Source organism: Lethenteron reissneri, chromosome 19 (assembly GCF_015708825.2).
Source record: "Lethenteron reissneri isolate LAM-NWPU_2019-01 chromosome 19, ASM1570882v1, whole genome shotgun sequence".
NCBI lineage: Eukaryota > Metazoa > Chordata > Hyperoartia > Petromyzontiformes > Petromyzontidae > Lethenteron > Lethenteron reissneri.
The window spans coordinates 2,447,206-2,464,930 of NC_083797.1; the positions used below are offsets into that span (position 1 = coordinate 2,447,206).

Below are 17,725 nucleotides of genomic sequence, written 5' to 3' on the forward strand. Positions count from 1 at the left end.
GAGCTCCTCCCAAACCGCTTTGCCAATTTCAGCGAATAAGATGTAACGTAAAAGACGACGATCAACATATTTTATAAGAGGTCGAAATTCTTAAAAAAATCTTTGCCCTGATGATTCGGCTTTTGGGCCCTCATACTTCTGATCCACTTTATCGTTTACAATAGTTTGGTGTGTGCCATGAACCTCTTGGCCGTTTCAAAATTATACAATTATACAATGCATAGACATGTGCCATTGGTGTGTGAGGGGGAGATGTTGATCTCAATGGGCTTCTCACTGCAGTAGTGTATATTATAGTGTATAGGGCCTGAGGAAATCTATGGGCCTTATGTAAATCTGTGGTTCCAATGCGTGTCTCTTCGTCCAAAGTGAGAATAATAGGTCATTATGGCCAAGAAATTTAAACAATGCCCAGGGTAGCCACTAAGGTAGAGTGAGACATAAAACAGTCTGAAGAGAAAAGGATGGGTTATAACCACCCATAAAAAAAAACATTCATATAAAGTAGAACATGCAATCGTGTTTCTCTGAAATTCTAGATATCAATACAAATAATCTGCGACACACTAAATTCTCAGCAGTGAGTTATCTTAAAATTCTGACTGCATAATAATTGTTCGTGTTTGCTAATATGCGGGAAAGGCCGAGTGATGGTCTGCGTATCCGAATCGGACAATAGTCACGAGCCGTCACCTGGTCGGCAAACTCGCACAGGATGTTTTCAGGCTTGAGATCTCGGTGAGCGATTCCTTTAAAAATATGTCACATATTAGTAAACAGAACATTTGGGCCAAACCATGAAATATTATTCGTAGAATTATTACCAATTCGATGAATCGGAATCACAATTCTCCATTGTGGAAAACATAGCGCCTCCGATGACTGTAGGGATTAGACAAACCAATTACAATATAAATAAAAACAAAGAATACATTTTTAAGTGTAATTTTAAGCGTGTATCACGAGAATAAAGGTCCGTGTTAATTGACGAACCAATGTGGCATGACATGCTTCATATCTATCTTCTTGGTTCTTTCGGTAAAGGGAAGTAATAAAATAATAAAAATAAAACATACTAAAATACATCTCACGACGTTTCATAGGCTGTCTCCCCGACAGACCTGGTCTTCACCTGAGGACGGCTTTTGCGTTGTGGCCGAAACGTCGTGAGAATTATTTTATTATGTTTTATTTTTATTATTTTATTACTTCCCTTCTACGTGACTTTACCTGAAAGAACCAAGAAGACGAATCTCTGCAGTCACGAAAGCTTTAAATCGAAGCTTCATATCTATGCAAGAATCTTACATGACAGAGTGTTGAAAAAAAAAACCTGTAGGCTATCTGAATTGCATTTCGTGAGACCAACCTTTGTTGTGCAGGAAGTGAAGGGCGGTCGCAATATCTTGCACAACCCGGCTGGCTTCCTTCTCGTTGAAATGCTTCCGCATCTGGATGTGAGTCAGTATTGAACCTGCGGCAAACACCACAAATAACACTGGTCAACACACTTTTTCTGGCATAAGGTTTTCCAACGGTTGTAATGTAATTTTGGGGGTGCCGATTCCAAATCTGGCATCAGTTTTTGTCTATCACGTCAGGTTTTTGAGATATCAAAATTGCATTTTCAATAAAAACTGCAGAAGAAAATTATTTAAAAATGTGGATATCTACATAAAATGATATTATAAACACACTATCATAAAAATACAGCACCATATTTTAACACTAAAGCAGTCACTGACTCGCAACAACTTGCAATCATAAGTGACAGAGTTAATTTCGGGTAAAATCAATGAAAATGGGGTATGCCGATAGCATAAAATGAGATGTGATAGAGCAAATCTGAGATCAGATTTGGAATCGGCACCCTGAAATTAGTCTAAAACAGCTGCAAAAGTCCAGGCCAGAATTTTTCTTTTTTGTTGACCAGTGTAATCAATGCTGTAAATGATGATAACGAAAAGCCCCATCGTACAACACGACGAGAAAATCCATCATAACAGCAAAAAAGCCGTAGATTTGTATTGGAGCGAGTGTTCATTTGTCGACAATATTCGTGATGAAAACATTCGCCATTGAAGTGATTTCAATTTTAGTCGGCGATGACTACGAGCGGACGAAAATCAGAGCGTGAAGATGACTCTGAATGCCCACCACTAAGACCGACTCCAGCATGACTGACTAGGTCGAGATGAAATTAACTCGTCCGCATAAAGATGCAGACTAATATAGAGCAGCATTATTGGAGGCAGCAGCGCACCGAGGAAGACCAACATATATAAAGTTTTTTTACAGAATGCACTCTGGCTCAACTGATAATACTAGCCAGGGAGGAGGTGGGGGGAGTGGATTGTGTGCCCCACTCACACCAACATTTAATAACTACGAGTGAAATATAATTTAGACGGCTTTAGTCAGAATCAGAATGTATCCTTTATTTACCCTGGAGGAATCCGATGCGCTAGGAAGCTTTTTTTCGACACATGTCCAGTATGGGCGGGTCAGCAAGTTACATCAACTTGACTAAGAGAATTACTAAATTCTATATCTACATGCGAAGACTTCATTAACATTCCACAAGGTGTTGTTGACTAAATCAAGCCTCAACCAAAACAATAATATCTAAATGAGCACCGATTTCACCACGGCTGGAGTCCACTTACAAATGTAATTCCGATTAAAATGTAGAACATCTAAATGCAACTGCATTTCAAGATTGCACAGAAAAAGGGTGCACACATATCAGGGAGATCAGCAGCGATAAACACTTTTAAATATGGTCAAAATTCTACAGTGCTTTGGATAGATGTATGAACTGTATTTATAACCTCGTTATAAATAATGGAAATCTATCTTGATGCTGTAGATATCGCGAGTGACTCCTAGATCCGGTCATTGACTGCAATCAGGTTTTATTCACCAATGCATTTACACTGCCACGAGACGTTGAATATTCTTCCCTAAATCAAAATGGAAACCCACTTTATTTTGGCGAATGGATACACGGAGGAAAGGTTTACCCAACATACACCAACATTTTGTGGTGAGATATTTCTCCGTAAAAAATAACGCGTGCTAAATGCGTTTCTGGACGCCAGTTATCTGATAATGACTTTGCATCCGCATGAGTCACGTCTGGTGCATGTGCACTGCATCAACACAGTGGGGATAGTCAGTGTTTTGTGACAATACAATTTGGTTTCCTACCTCCATGCATCTTCTCAAACACCAAGTAGAATGCTTTCTCATCCTCAAAGAACTCAACCAGCTCTAAGATGTTCCTGGAATAAATGTAAAAAAGAAAACAGACGCACGGATATCATTTAACGTAGGCAATTACCACCTTCACATACAATTAACCGAAAAATTACGTTACAGATTATAAATCGCCTGCATTTGCAAATCAACAGGAGTTGAAAACATGAAGTTGACCTCATTGAAAGATGCACAAGACACCATCAGCCCTGAGACCAGCTGCATGCAATACAATGCAGAAGGGCCAATTGACTTGTAATCCAATTCTACAACAAAAATGTAGTGGTGCGCACAATTTGCACAAGGAATTCACGGTGTACTTGTGTCCACAAGTCCACCGTGCACACTCTTTGAAGGTGATATGGGGGCATTGACGTGGCACGTTCGGAGCGCATTCGCCGTTTGTTGCAGACGTTTACGGTTCAAACCCGGCAGGCCGCCCTGGTTAACACTGCGGGCGCATTAACCATAAGTACTACAACACCGTCCGCTTCACAGTGAGGCGTTAAAAATAACGTAATGTCATTTGTAAGGAGGCAATTGTGTGCTGGCATCACGGTCCAAATATGAGAAATCAGTCGCAAATTTACTGTTTTGGGAAACAAATCATCGCCCCTTGCTGCGAAAACATAGCAGGACTCTCCTGACAATGGACTCGGCGAGGCTTTCCTGGGTAAACAACAGCAATAACACAAACAACAACAACAATAATTCAGCAGTCACCTACCTATGGCCTTGGCACTGGTAGAGCATTTCCACCTCGCGGAAAACTCGATCCCGCCTCTGTCCTTGACACTTCTGGATGATCTGGACCACAACATCGACATCAAAAGCAATGAATGCAACGGTGGGCACCCAGCATTTTTGTGCGCGTGTTCATTCAATAAATATAACATTTCTGCAACACTATTACCAGTCGTGATGATAACAACGTATCAGAAACGCGGACATTGATGAAGATGATTAACGAAAAGCTGAGGAGTGCCTTGTGAAGAAGCTCGGTGAGGAGGCATGCTTGGGATTACACAAAGAAGAACGACGATCGGAGACTCGAGGACCGCTGATGGCATCTTCACCCCAGGGTTGAACAGCCCAGCTCCCTGTTCACACCCCGCTTATAACTGCCGCGGTGTGGCCGGCTCTGCCCCAAGCCACGCCCCCCTTCTCGATCCTTCGAGAAGGTCCGGGCCCCCAACCACGTTACCCCCAAGCTCCCCCCTGGGGCCCCTAGCCCCCTTTATCCGGTCACGTGTCCTGTTGGGTTCACGCAGAGCGTCACGGCCTGACACGACCCCCGTGACACCCGCCTACAGCGCCCATACCGAGCCAACACAGTCGTGACGTCATATGTCCCTACGCTCGTACAGTCCCGACACAGTAGTGACGTTGTATGTCACTACACGTGAATGATAAAAACTTTGGCACATTCTCGAAAACATTTGAAACTGTTAAAAAAGCAAGTGGGCTTGGGCAGGACAAAGTGACGAGAAGAGATGATGGCCGGTGGGCGAGAGTAACGATGGAGTGGCAGCCGAGGCAGGTAAAGCAAACATTTACATGCGCTACATTTACATTTGTAAGTGGACCCCAGTTATGGTGAAATCGGTGCTCATGTAGTTATAATTGTTTTGTTTGACGCTTGATCTAGTCAACAACACTTGGTGGAATGTTAATGAAGTCTTAGCATATAGATATAATTTAGTAATTATCTTCGTCAAGTTGATGTAACTCATGGACCCGCCCCTACTGGGCATTTGTGAAAAAGAGCTTCCTAGCTCATCGGATTCCTCCAGAATAACTAAATAAACAACTGTCGAGATGGAGTGATGACATCAGCTCGTGTGCAGGTGGTACGTGGATTGTTTCACCTCAGGATGGCTTTGGGAAGCCTTCATTCAGCAGAGAATTGAACGTGTCATAAGACAATGTTGTTCTTTTATCGAGTACCCAGCAATTTCACTAACTCACACCAGCTGCCAGTATCGTGATAAATGTTGAAAGGGTAAGTGCCATTATAGTAAACAGCATGAGGGGGTGGTTGGGATGTAGCGAGCACAAATGCGATCCCAAGATCTCTGGATTTTGTTGATAAGAACCCCCGTCTCATTCGATCAGAGATGGTGTGCTCTGCGTGTAAAATGTGAAGGTCCACGGTCATGGGTGTGACCAACAACTCTACGCGAGTACAAAAAGGAACGCTAGAGGAATCAAATAGTTAATTGAGGTTCTCCACGGGTGTTGTCTGGAAGTGCAGCTGGCACAGGAATTTGTGCAACTGATTGGCACCCCTTTTAGCTGCCTCCTGAAAGGCAATAAAACATCACACCATCCTCAGCGGATGATAAACCTTTCTCGCCGATTGCTTTTCAAAAGGCCATTTGACAGCGTGCTGTAAAACGAATCCGACTCGCACTTGCGCGAGCAATCGGCTCCCTATGCAACCAGCCTCGTCTGTAAGTTGGTGAAATTAACGAGTGGCACGCAAATAAGGAAATCACACCCTGGATATCCACCACGGAGATCGAGCTCTTAAATTAGCTCGTGAGAAAGAGTTTAGTGAATTGTTGCATGGCCAGACTGTTAGAAATGGCGAAGACTTGGATAGGCATTTATCCAGCAGTGGATGCATCATTGCTGGTGTTAATGATGATGATGATTAAGTTATGGTAGAAGACAACAGTGTCAAACCTTGGCGGCAAACTCCTTGCCATTGAGAAGGGACACGCAGCACTCCACACGCGCATATGACCCTTGACCCAGGACCTCTCCAGTCACATGGTACACATCTGTGGACGGAGAAAGGTCACACGCCAGGCCCAGCGGACATCATCAATCCTCCCCGAAGCCAGCAGCAGTTTGCACACAAGCAGCAATTGCCAGCATTCGCAACACCACTGGGCAGTTTTGCAATTACAACAAACTTTAAATGTTTGCAAATGTGTGGAAGTTCCTTGTTTTCATGCTTAATTCCACAGTTAAATCTCAAAATTAATCACATTTTATTTAATATACTTATTAACATGTCTTTAAAATATACATTTCTCACACTGTGCAGTATATGGAAATCACTTAATCCACCCGAATGTGGAGGTTGCTATTGGCAAATAATGGGACAAATAGGTGTAGCTAAATGTGATGTGTAGCCGAGAGGAATGGGGTGGCTGGGTGGCTTATAGGTCACAGCACCAAGGCGTTACTGCTGAGATTCTGGGCTGGAATCAGGGCAGCTACACCATGGTTCATCTGGGTTCTCAAGTATAGAGAATTGGTGGTCTCAGCTCAGTTATCCAATGACTTCAAAAAAATCCATCGGATTAAATTTGGTTTTGCGATTGATTTGACCAACCTACTTTACGAAGGGAAAAAAAGGTCACTTGAAGAATTTTTGTCGATGTCTCTTCCACGGGCTGTTCCCTGACACACTGGGATTGCTGCTGTGAGATTTCCGATTTGTTACGTGAAAAAAATAGCGAGGGCACAATTGGAAGAAATTGTTTAGAGTGACCGTTCCGGAGCCCTGCTGCTTTTACATCGCAGTAAAAAAAATTCTACCAAAGTCTGGCTACTGCTGTGCAAGAGCGCAGAAGCGTGGTCACCACATCTACGCCTCTATATTAGACTTCTCCACAAATCTGGTTGTCGCCTGATGAAGCTAGTTGTAATTACTGGCGAAACGTCGTACTCAGATTGTAAATGTTGTGGCTTGGCTCTCCAAAAAGGCAGTGTGCTGTATTAATGAAGAATTGCCCATGTTCTGTTTACGTGACAACCCTTACTAGTTGGCTGTGTGGGGTGGTGGCGGGTTTTAATGACACATTTATATATTTACGTGATCTAACCCAAAAAAAAACCTCTATTATGGAGGAGATTAGTAGTTGGTAGGGAAGGTTGGTGGTAATTAGGTAAAGGACCTGCATGGTAGAGGTGGTATGGGTTGGTGGTTAGTGGAGGATAGGTCGTGGTGATCGGGTGCGTTGCTGACACGGTGCGTTGCTGACACATTTGTCTAGGTTGGCCTCCCTCTGCCCCATCCACGTGTTTCCGAGGGTCTCTGCTGATGCTTTTATTTTCGGTGGCTGTTGTGACCTGCTGTGCGTATGTTGATCGTCAATTGCCACTGCCTGTAACAGTCTTTATTAGTTGTTGCCCTGGTGATGTATTGCTGTTATGTTGCGTAAGCTGCTTTGAAACGAGTGCAATAAATGATAAAGCCGTATCTTCGAGAGAAAAAAATAATTCCGAAAATCAAGGTAATCGGATAAATGAATGTGTGGTTAATAGGCCATTCCAAAGATGAATTTGAGCCACTTGTAAGACGAGGATAAGCAGATTACAGAGAAGACGAGTTTCACTGGAATATTATAAAATGTAAGAGCCTAGCGTCAACAAATAAAGCGTGCAACTGGTAACGCCAACCGTTGGCCAATGAATACAACAACGGCAGCTGTGAAGCAATAACTCCGACTCACCTGAAAAGCTGTCTTTACGCGCCTCCTTGAAATGCGACCGCCTTTTCTTTTTGCGGCGCTTCTTTGAGTCCGTCATATCAGCAGAATTTTCCATTTGCGCTTCTGCAGAAACGTTCCCAGCAGGGACAAAAAAAAAACCCAAGACGGCAAAAAACCTCCGTTGTGTAAACGCAACACGAGAATCTCTTTAAAGCACCCAGCTGAGCTCATGTGTTTGGCCTCAGCGGCATAGGAGCAAAAGTCCTCCAGTGCGGTACAGTCGTCGATTCCTCAAGAGTAGAGGGTTGAATGTTTCACCGCCAAATTGTCTCTGACATAGCTGGGAGGAATTTATGCCGCATGTAAAGTCAGCTTTTTGCGAATGCGTTGACAAAACCCTTCAAGGGAATTAAAATAATGCTGACTGTAAAATTTGTATTGTTAACCAATTATTATTGACAGACTATTGTCCATTGCTGGTCTCCCCATCGGGTCAGCGCATGTTGGTGAAAGGGGACCAGGACTGGTTCAAATATCACTCGCTACTGATGCCAACCGTCCGCCAGGAATCAAATTTAGATCGCCGAGTTTGTAGTGCTGTGCGCTAATCATTACACCATTGCTACAACCCCAGTTTACCGATAATTCCTGAGAAGTATAGCGATTCTCAAAGAGCCTCTTTCCTTCTCACAGTCAACTATACTTGCTTGAATGTTTAACAAGACCACTATTTCATATCCATCTACTGGTGCAGCATCTAAGAAGAGCACTGCTCCATAGAGGAATGTCTGCACACAGCAGACTGTCGGCAGGAAGCCTGGGTGTTAACTCATTAACCACAAACAAGGAACAGCATAGCAGTTGTGTAACTCGTCAATGAATTTACAATAGATAATTAATATTACCACACACTGGAAATTATTACATGTTTCGATAATATCAATGTAGGTGTAATCATTTATGCCCGCCAAGTGATTAGATGAAATTGTGCCATTCAGGGTAAACAAATCGATTGAGTAATCAATATTGTTGCCCAATGTGCTGAATTTTATTGGCTCTAGGGGTCACACTAATGAGATACATGCAACATGTGTCTCGAAAAACTGGTTTATGCGCACAGCATGTATCATGAGCTTTGGAATAAAGGTTAATCCAATGACTCAAAGCATCGTTGTATTTTTGTTAACCAGAACATTATTGTTTACAACCCTTTGTGAAGGCAGAGCTTGATGAAGGTCTGCCAACAATGTGTCAGTCATGGAGGTTGTGTGACCATACTTCACAACACAGGTCAGCACAGTTTGCTGAATTTTAGGCCCACGACTGGCTCAGAAATCATTTGCCACTGATGGTAGCCACGACCGGTAATACAATGCAGGTCACCGGGTATGTAGTGCAGTAGTGCGCTAACCGCAGTGCCACCGCTCCACCCCGATTACCATACATCCATGTAAAAATATATATATTATCATCTAGGTATCATAATTGCAACACAAATAACATTGCTGTTTGTCCAGATGGCATAGTGATCCTTTGCAGAAGAAATCAAACATCGCACCCCCCCCCCCGAAAAAATAATGGAACACTCCAAAGATAACAATCTACATCTGTCGTACTGTAATGCAACTCAGCAACTATGAATGTGTTTGCTATTTATCTTGGGCATGTGCCATATGTGAAGTGAAATCATCCATCTTTAAAAAACACTTTCATTCTGTATGAACTATTCATGTAAGCCAATGTGGCTAGTTTCTTATTATAAATATTCATGCAATTTTCTCTTGAATCCATTATGTCTTGTCATCAACATGTCAAACTGTCAGCCTTTTTTTTGGGGGGGGGGGTGTGGGGAAAGTAACACAGTAAATACAAATTTTTCCCCATAAAAAGACACATTCCTGAACTCCCACGTTGTGTCTGGTGCCAAGTGGAGCGCGATGATGTCCTGATCAGTCAGGTGCTAGGAAGGGTCGTCGGGGGGAATGACAAGGCCTCATACCAAGTCCAGCATGAATGGTTTCCGACCCCTCCAGTGGTCCCAGATCCCTTGGCCCCAGCATGGAGGACTTGAGCCCATTGGCCTTGGGGATCTGAATCTACATGGGGAAACACAATTTAAGAGATGCCACGCATTGATCGTGTGACACTTTACAACCGTATGTATTTTTTTTCGATTTAAAGCTTACGTGACTGCAGGGATTCATCTTCTTGGTTCTTTCGGTAAAATCACGTAGAATGGAAATAATAAAATAATTTAAAGAAAACACAATAAAATAATTCTCACGACGGCTGCTTGCGTTGTGGCCGAAACGTCGTGAGAATTATTTTAGAATTTTTTCTTATTTTATTATTTCCATTCTACGTAACCATATGTATGTCTGCAAAAGTAGTTGATAAGTATGATGGAAGCCGACAGGTACCTCTTAGAGGAATGTGTTTGCATGGATTGTGAATCCTTTTTCCTCTAGATTTTTAGTACTCAAGTTATGGGCAACGGTCAATTAGGCTTGTTTTCAATAGGGTAGTTTCCATATAACAAACCCTTTATATTACTGGTAGATATGGAATAATCTTCACGAGAGTTAGTGTTCCCGCCCCTTTACGAAGGGATGGACAAACAGCACTAACGCATATAACAGTTGGAAAGTGCTGACAAAGACCAAAGAATCGATACCCATCCTTTAATATGGTCCAATTTCAAATGCACATCTGACCATACTGCATGTTGTAGTGTCAGCTAGATGCATCAATATATTCATGTATAACCAAATCAGAGCCCAATGAGACCGTAATTATCTGTTCAAGGGAGACCTGGATAAACACATCATTGAGAAAAACAACTTCACTGAAAATGCAAACCAAATATTTAATTTCGGATGGACAGATCAAATATTTACGGAAATATTGTGCTTCATTCCAGATGTTAACAAAACATTAAAGGGAAACGGGGGGAGGGGATAGACTAAAATATAATTCAAACGAAGCATAATTCACTCATGAAGTGTAAACCTTTTCCAAAAGTATGTCCAAGTGATTTGAATGAAACTAATCTGCAACATTTTTTCGATTTAAAGCTTTCGTGACTGCAGGGATTAATCTTCTTGGTTCTTTTGGTGAAGTCACGTAGAAGGGAGATAATAAAATAATAAAAATAAAACATAATAAAATACAATTCTCACGACGTTTCGGCCACAATGCAAGCAGCCGTCCTCAGGTGGAGAACAGGTCTGTCGGAAAGACAGCATTTGAATGAAACACCACCAAGCTTGGCAGCCTATATTTAAGCTGCACGGGCATAATATGACTTTGAGACCCGCCCCCTCCTACGCATTCCACAAGTAGTGACTAATCCCATATCTGCATTTTCCATAAATATGCAAAATTCATCTGTTGATATGCAAATTCCTTTGTCAAGGCGCTCTTCCTCCCCTAACCCAGCTTAAATATACGCTGCCAAGTTTGGTGGTGTTCATTCAGACGCTGTCTTTCCGACAGACCTGTTCTTCACCTGAGGACGGCTGCTTGCGTTGTGGCCGAAACGTCGCGAGAATTGTATTATTTTATTATGTTTTATTTTTATTATTTTATTATCTCCCGTCTACGTGACTTTACCGAAATAACTAATCAGCAACAGCCGTATTGCCTCCACAGCTGGAGTGGAGGGCCCGGTGCCACGCGTCAACCCGACCGTGACGATGACGACAAATTTAGCAGCAGCAGCAGCTGACCAGACACCAACACCACTTCTGTTCCCAACTGGGGGCTTGTCACCATTAAGTGTGTCAAATTAATGTGCCCCCCCCAAATACATTCCAGAGCCATGGCTTAATGCAGAAGCACAGACCAAGTTACCGTAATCTCTTTACACCAATGCTCAGGGGGGGGCGTCATTAAGGGGCTCAGTTGTGAATGCAATTAACGACCTTTTTAAACACTTTGCAACGAGATTAATACGTTCACGCATTGGCTCTATCCATCCGTCAGTTTGTTTAGTAACAGGGGAGGGCATAAGTCTTGCACGGATGATCCAATGTGGTTTATGCTTTAATGCGGATATAGAGTTGTGTGGATATTTGGGACTTGACCGACAGAAAGTGGCCAAATTGATTAAAATGTTTCGTGGGACGTACCCGTCTCCAAGCCACTTATCCAAGCCTCGTGTTGCCACGTTCAAACATACCGCTGACTTTACCGAAATAACCAAGAATATACTGCTTCCTGTTTAACACGTAGCAGCAGGAGGAGGCTTTCGAGAGCAATATCATCCGTAAGGTTTTTTTTGGGTTAGATCGCGTAAATATGTGTGTCGTTGAACCTGCCACCACCCCTCACAGCCAATTAGTATCGGGGTTGTCACGTAAACGGAACACGCGTATAATCAGAACACGCGTGTAAACGGAACACGCGCGGAAACAGAACGGAACGATTAAATGATTTCGGCGTTTAATACGCTTCGTGAACTATTGCACAACCGATAAGAGAGGACGGATCAATGACATTGACGCCTTCATCCAGCAGTTGATAAATCACGGTGCGTATGTACCGTGAACAGATTATGATGCGCGATTAGACAAAAGGCTCGTTGATACAGATCACATCTACAATAGATGCAATGCGTATTGATGTGTAGTAACATTGTACAATTATAATACGGCACGCATTAATTAATTATCGAGTACGAGACTGGCAAAGCGCCCGGTGCTTTGGAGTCATCACCCGTTATGGGGGTGGAGAGGGGAGTGGGGGCACGGGGGGGGTTAAGTGGGAGGGGGTGAAGAGGGTAGTGGGGGCACGCGGGGGGGGGGGGTAGGGGGGTGAAGAGGGTAGTGGGGGCACGGGGCGTGGAGAGGGGAGTGTGGGCACGGGCGGGTAGCGGGGTAAAGAGGGTAGTGGGGACACGCGGGGGGGGGGGAGTGAAGAGGGTAGTGGGGGCACGGGGGGGGGGGTGAAGAGGGTAGTGGGGGCACGGGGGGGGGGGTGAAGAGGGTAGTGGGGGCATGGGGAAGGGGGTGAAATGGGGGGTGGGGGGCTGTGGGGAGGGGGGTGGGGGACATGGGGAAGGGGGTTAAATGGGGGGGTGGGGGGCATGGGGAAGGGGGTTAAATGGGGGGGTGGGGGCATGGGGAAGGGGGTGGGGGACATGGGGAAGGGGGTTAAATGGGGGGGTGGGGGGCATGGGGAAGGGGGTTAAATGGGGGGGTGGGGGCATGGGGAAGGGGGTGGGGGGCATGGGGAAGGGGGTTAAATGGGGGGTGGGGGGCTGTGGGGAGGGGGGGGGTACCCACCGGTTCGAGGGGCGCGCGAGCGCTTCCGGACATTGCCGCGCGCGCGCTCGCTCTCTTTTAAACGCGCGCGCGATTGGTCCGCCGGCTGCACGCGATGTGAGCGTTGGCCAATAGGATCGGGAGCTGTCGGGGGGGGGGGGGTTAACCTCCGAGCCCCGCCCCACTTCTGGGCTCCGCCCGCTCCGTGGCCCCGCCTCTCTCTCCCCCGCGTGTGACGTCACAGGGCGACCTCGGGATATGGGGGATCCCCGTCACGAGGACCTCGTCACGATTCTTGATTTGAAACTTTCGTGACTGCAAGAATCCATACACAAGCGATTATTGATTTGAAGTTTTCGTGGCTGCAAGGATCCATACACAAGCGATTATTGTTTCCGCCTGAAGACGACCGCTTGTGTTGCGAGCGAAACGTCGTGATATATTATTTTTAATTGTATTTAATTTTTCTACCTACGTGACTTTACCGAAAGAACCAAAAAGTGTGTCTTGTGTAGTTTAAAACACGCAAATTATAGTGCCCAATATAGGAGCCTGAGAGACAATGTTATACTATTGGTCACGAAAGCCTACGTGTTAAACAGGCAATATGCTGCAGTGGAGGCTATACAATTTCAGCTTGTTCTGCACGTAAACGTCTTTGGGTTAAATGTTGAACAGAAACCTGTGCGGGTAGATGGGGTTTAAATACACACTATACACATCTACGGTGTTTATCGCACTGCACGATGCACGTGGCGATCTGAGTTCAATTTCTCCTCCCCCACCCACGGCTAACATCAGTGACATACGCAGTATTATATTTGAATCGGTCCTGGGAGACCCACCCCCATCACCGACCCACCGCTGACCAGAGTGGTGAAGCATGACAAATCAACACCTAGGATCAACACGGTATGGGGAGGCATTCATCTATAAGTGGATTGACAAAGGGCTACACATTATACCCTGCATTATAATTCCACATCCATTATGTTAAAAACTCAGCCATGCCATTTGTAGAACCCCCACCTCCTCCGCCTGGCAGAGTAGACGATCATTCCCAGACAATAGATGCATTTCGCTGGTATTGCAAGCCCCAATGGTAGACGGAGGCCATTGGATGGATTGAATGGTGAATTATACCAGGACGGTGACACCATCCCTCTGTATCGATTTCTCTCGTGTACAAGCACCCTATCAATCAACCGTGACCTTTACTCTTTGGTTCTTTCGGTAAAGGCACGTAGGTATAAAATAAAATAAATCACGACGTTTCGGGCGCAACACAAGCGTCCGTCATCAGGTGCGTTGCGCCCGAAACGTGATTTATTTTATTTTCTACCCACGTGACTTTACCGAAAGAACCAAAGAGTATGGATTCCTGCAGTCCCAAAAGCTTCAAATCAAGATTGAACCTTGACTTTTTATTTACACGCGGCGAGAGCCCATTGCCTATGACCAAATCATCAGGAATGCACCCAATCTCATGAAATCCCAGAAGCTAACCTGGATGGGCGACCTCCACGCATATAACGGGCATTGTAGGCTGCTCTGGGGTTACGTTGTCAGCAGAGAGCACTGCAGCAAAAGCAGTTGTTGGATTGACCAATGGTTCAAAGTCTCCGCTCCCCGCCTTATCCAACCGGCACCGATCAGCGTGTTTGATATGTGGATCAGGGGTCCCCAACCCCCGGTCTGCGGCCTGTTAGGAACCCGACCGCACAGCAGGAGGTGAGCGGTGAGTCTGCACGTGGCCCTCTCCCATTATTTTATGACTGACCACTTCCATCTGCGCCTCTTTCCTGCACTGCGCACTTGTCACAGTTTTGGTAAGCCCACAAGCTGCTAATCCCTAGCCAAAATGAGTAAAAAACAAACGTCGCTGGAGAGCTGCTTTGAAAATGGGGAAAGACCCAATGAGCCCGCCCCCCGGTCCGTGAAAAAATTGTCTTCCACGAAACCGGTCCCTGGTGCCAAAAAGGTTGTGGATCAAACAACACGCACGGCGTGGGGCGGTCCGCATCCAGCATTGGCACAAACATAAACATTAAAACACAAGATCAAAGGCAAATAGATAAATAAAATGAATTGTTGCTGCATTGCCTAAAAAAAGCACGAGCACAGTACTGAAGAACAGTATTAAAACCAGGAAATGTGTTTTTGTGACCGACATTTTTCAGTGTGGGTTATCTACAGCAAAGGGGCATTTAACGACAGCCCGAGGCAAGGTCGTATTTTAAACCACAAAACTATTTGGAGACACAAGTATTGATGTGTGGAATTCATAATATATTTATAAATTTATTGTCTATGTTACTACCCCACTGTACTGTAGAACCAGATGTACTGGCATACAAACAGGCGTAACAACGTGCACAAAATCTTATACTGATAAGCTACAATCTAACGTCTTGAGTAGACGTCATATGCCAAATGAAAAGACTAAACCAAAATCATATAGGCCATTCACACACTCGATGCAGACTCCAACATTTGTATGCATGGGTTTGTGTCGATATGATCATCATCATCACTCCATTTCTTCCGTGGCCCTCTCGTGAGCACGTTCCTTCCTTGACTGCCTCTCCATTATTCTTGACACCTCGTCATCACCCGTTCTAGGAACGTGTCCTGCCAAAGTCCACTGATTTTTATTGAGTCAATGACGTCTTTAATTGGTTAATATTCCCTAGTCTATATCCCTCTTTTTTGTAGACATGTAACACTATGTAACACACTTTTTTGTAGACATGTAACACTATGTAACACACTTTTTTGTAGACATGTAACACTATGTAACACACTTTTTTGTTCCTGGGTACTAAGTGTTATTTTTTAATTGGTTATGCCTAAAAGTATAGAAAATGGCTATTATTCCACACAAACTTTGTTTTTATTACCAGTACAGTGCTATTTAGAAATTTACCTATTTTCAATGAGAAAACGGGCGAATTTGTGTATTTTCGTTCACATAAAGTAATTAAAAACAACATATAAATTAAAATGTACATGCATTTATTTCTAAAGTAATACAAATATTACTAAAAAAGATTCGTTTTCGAGATTTACGATTATACTGTAAATCACTTTCACGAATCAGCCCCAAAATGTAGTCTCCCATCATGTTCTCGTTATACTGTCCCTGGTAGCAGCATTCGAAGTCCAGTATATCCTGGTGGAAGTGTTCGCCTTGCTCCTCCGAGTACGCTCCCATGTTCTCCTTGAATTTATCAAGATAAGCACCAAGGATATGGACTTTGAGGGACATCCTACAGCCTATTGTGCCATAGTTCTTCACCAGTCTCAACGAGCTCCACGTATTTTATTTTATTATTATGTTTTATTTTTATTATTTTATTACTTCCCATTCTACGTGACTTTACCGAAAGAACCAAAAAGACAGCTCCACGTAGTTTTCGACCTTGTGTTTGCCCAGGAAGCCACGAACCACTGCGACAAAGCTGTTCCAAGCCACTTTCTCCTTACTAGTGAGCTTCTTCGGGAATTCATTGCACTCCAGGATCTTCTTTATCTGTGGTCCGACGAAGACACCGGCTTTGACCTTTGTCTCAGACAGCTTAGGGAAGAAGTCTTGAAGGTACTTGAAGGCTGCCGACTCCTTATCTACAGCTCTGACAAATTGTTTCATAAGGCCCAATTTGATGTGCAGTGGTGGCATCAGCACCTTCCGGGGGTCCACCAGTGGCTTGCAAAAATCTTAAACCGATGCTGTCCCAAGCATGGTGAGTGCAGAAATAGAACTTTAAATGTTGAATCATTATGCTTCGTTTTCTGTCTTATCCATTGTTTTTCGACGAGGGGTTGGTGGACACATACCATCGCGTGACATTATATTATGGTACAAGATTTGGCTGTGCGTCACCGTTCAGCTATTACGTGGGAAAATATATCAATTGATTCGTTTTTTTCAGCAAACCGGAATGTTGAAAAGCAAGCAAAATGTACAAGTTTACGTTTCGCTAAAGATTACATCCAGCATCATCCTGGTTTAACATTCTTTTTCTGGCTCTTCAAAGAGCGAGGTTGGCAGATTAGTAGGTGGGGCCTATGAAAAGCAGAGCCAGTGCCAAAAACGTGAGTCGGCCACTCAGTATCGACAGGGCTTGTGGTTGAATGGGCGTGGTTATTACCGAGTACTGTAGGAGCGCTTGACAGAGGGGATGAACTATGTCCCCAGTTGAGCCTGCCAGAAATGTGGTAGTTTTTTGTATTTGATAGCACTTCCACAAGTACTACACATTGTTTTTCGAACCCATTCCTACAAAGTGTTGATTAGTAGTTATCCATATTCTTGGTTCTTTCGGTAAAGTCACGTAGATAGAAAATAAAATAAATATTTATTTTATAAATATTAATTTTTATTAAAATAAAATTTTCTATCTACGTGACTTCACCGAAAAAAACAAGAATATGAATTCCTGCAGTCACGAAAGTTTAAATTCAAAATTTAGTAGTTACCCCCTCGCACGTGCAATGTTACCTCTGTTCAACACCAATTTCTGCCACCACCAAAACACTGGCCCAGCATCCCCACCACGGCCTTTGAGGGCCCTTACCCCTCATCCAGCAGTGGATTGGACAAACGGGCATCAGAAGTGCACGTGGGCATAACTGTCGTCCCACGTGGGCGGGTGTGAGGCGCGCGCGTGCCTATACACGCAATCCCGGTGGATCATACCATTCGTCAGCTTAGGGCGGGGGGGGGGGTGTTCAGTCGTGGTTTAGGGGTGGAGC

The 17,725-nt window shown here is 44.2% G+C and overlaps 1 protein-coding gene across 1 annotated transcript in view; it reads right to left on the bottom strand.

Annotated features, from left to right (window-relative positions):
- Positions 1 to 17,510, bottom strand: part of LOC133344157 (MAP kinase-interacting serine/threonine-protein kinase 1-like) — a 31,703-nt gene extending 14,193 nt beyond the window's left edge. Inside the window, exons 1-9 of the mRNA XM_061554161.1 lie at positions 17,472 to 17,510; positions 12,992 to 13,285; positions 9,706 to 9,802; positions 7,728 to 7,829; positions 5,947 to 6,044; positions 3,986 to 4,065; positions 3,211 to 3,284; positions 1,370 to 1,474; positions 694 to 749 (exon numbers count right to left, since the gene is read on the bottom strand). Of these exons, the coding sequence (XP_061410145.1) occupies positions 694 to 749; positions 1,370 to 1,474; positions 3,211 to 3,284; positions 3,986 to 4,065; positions 5,947 to 6,044; positions 7,728 to 7,829; positions 9,706 to 9,802; positions 12,992 to 13,024 (645 nt within the window). The 5' untranslated portion in view covers positions 13,025 to 13,285; positions 17,472 to 17,510. The remainder of the gene's footprint in view (positions 1 to 693; positions 750 to 1,369; positions 1,475 to 3,210; positions 3,285 to 3,985; positions 4,066 to 5,946; positions 6,045 to 7,727; positions 7,830 to 9,705; positions 9,803 to 12,991; positions 13,286 to 17,471) is intronic.
- Between the last annotated feature and the right edge of the window lie 215 nt (positions 17,511 to 17,725).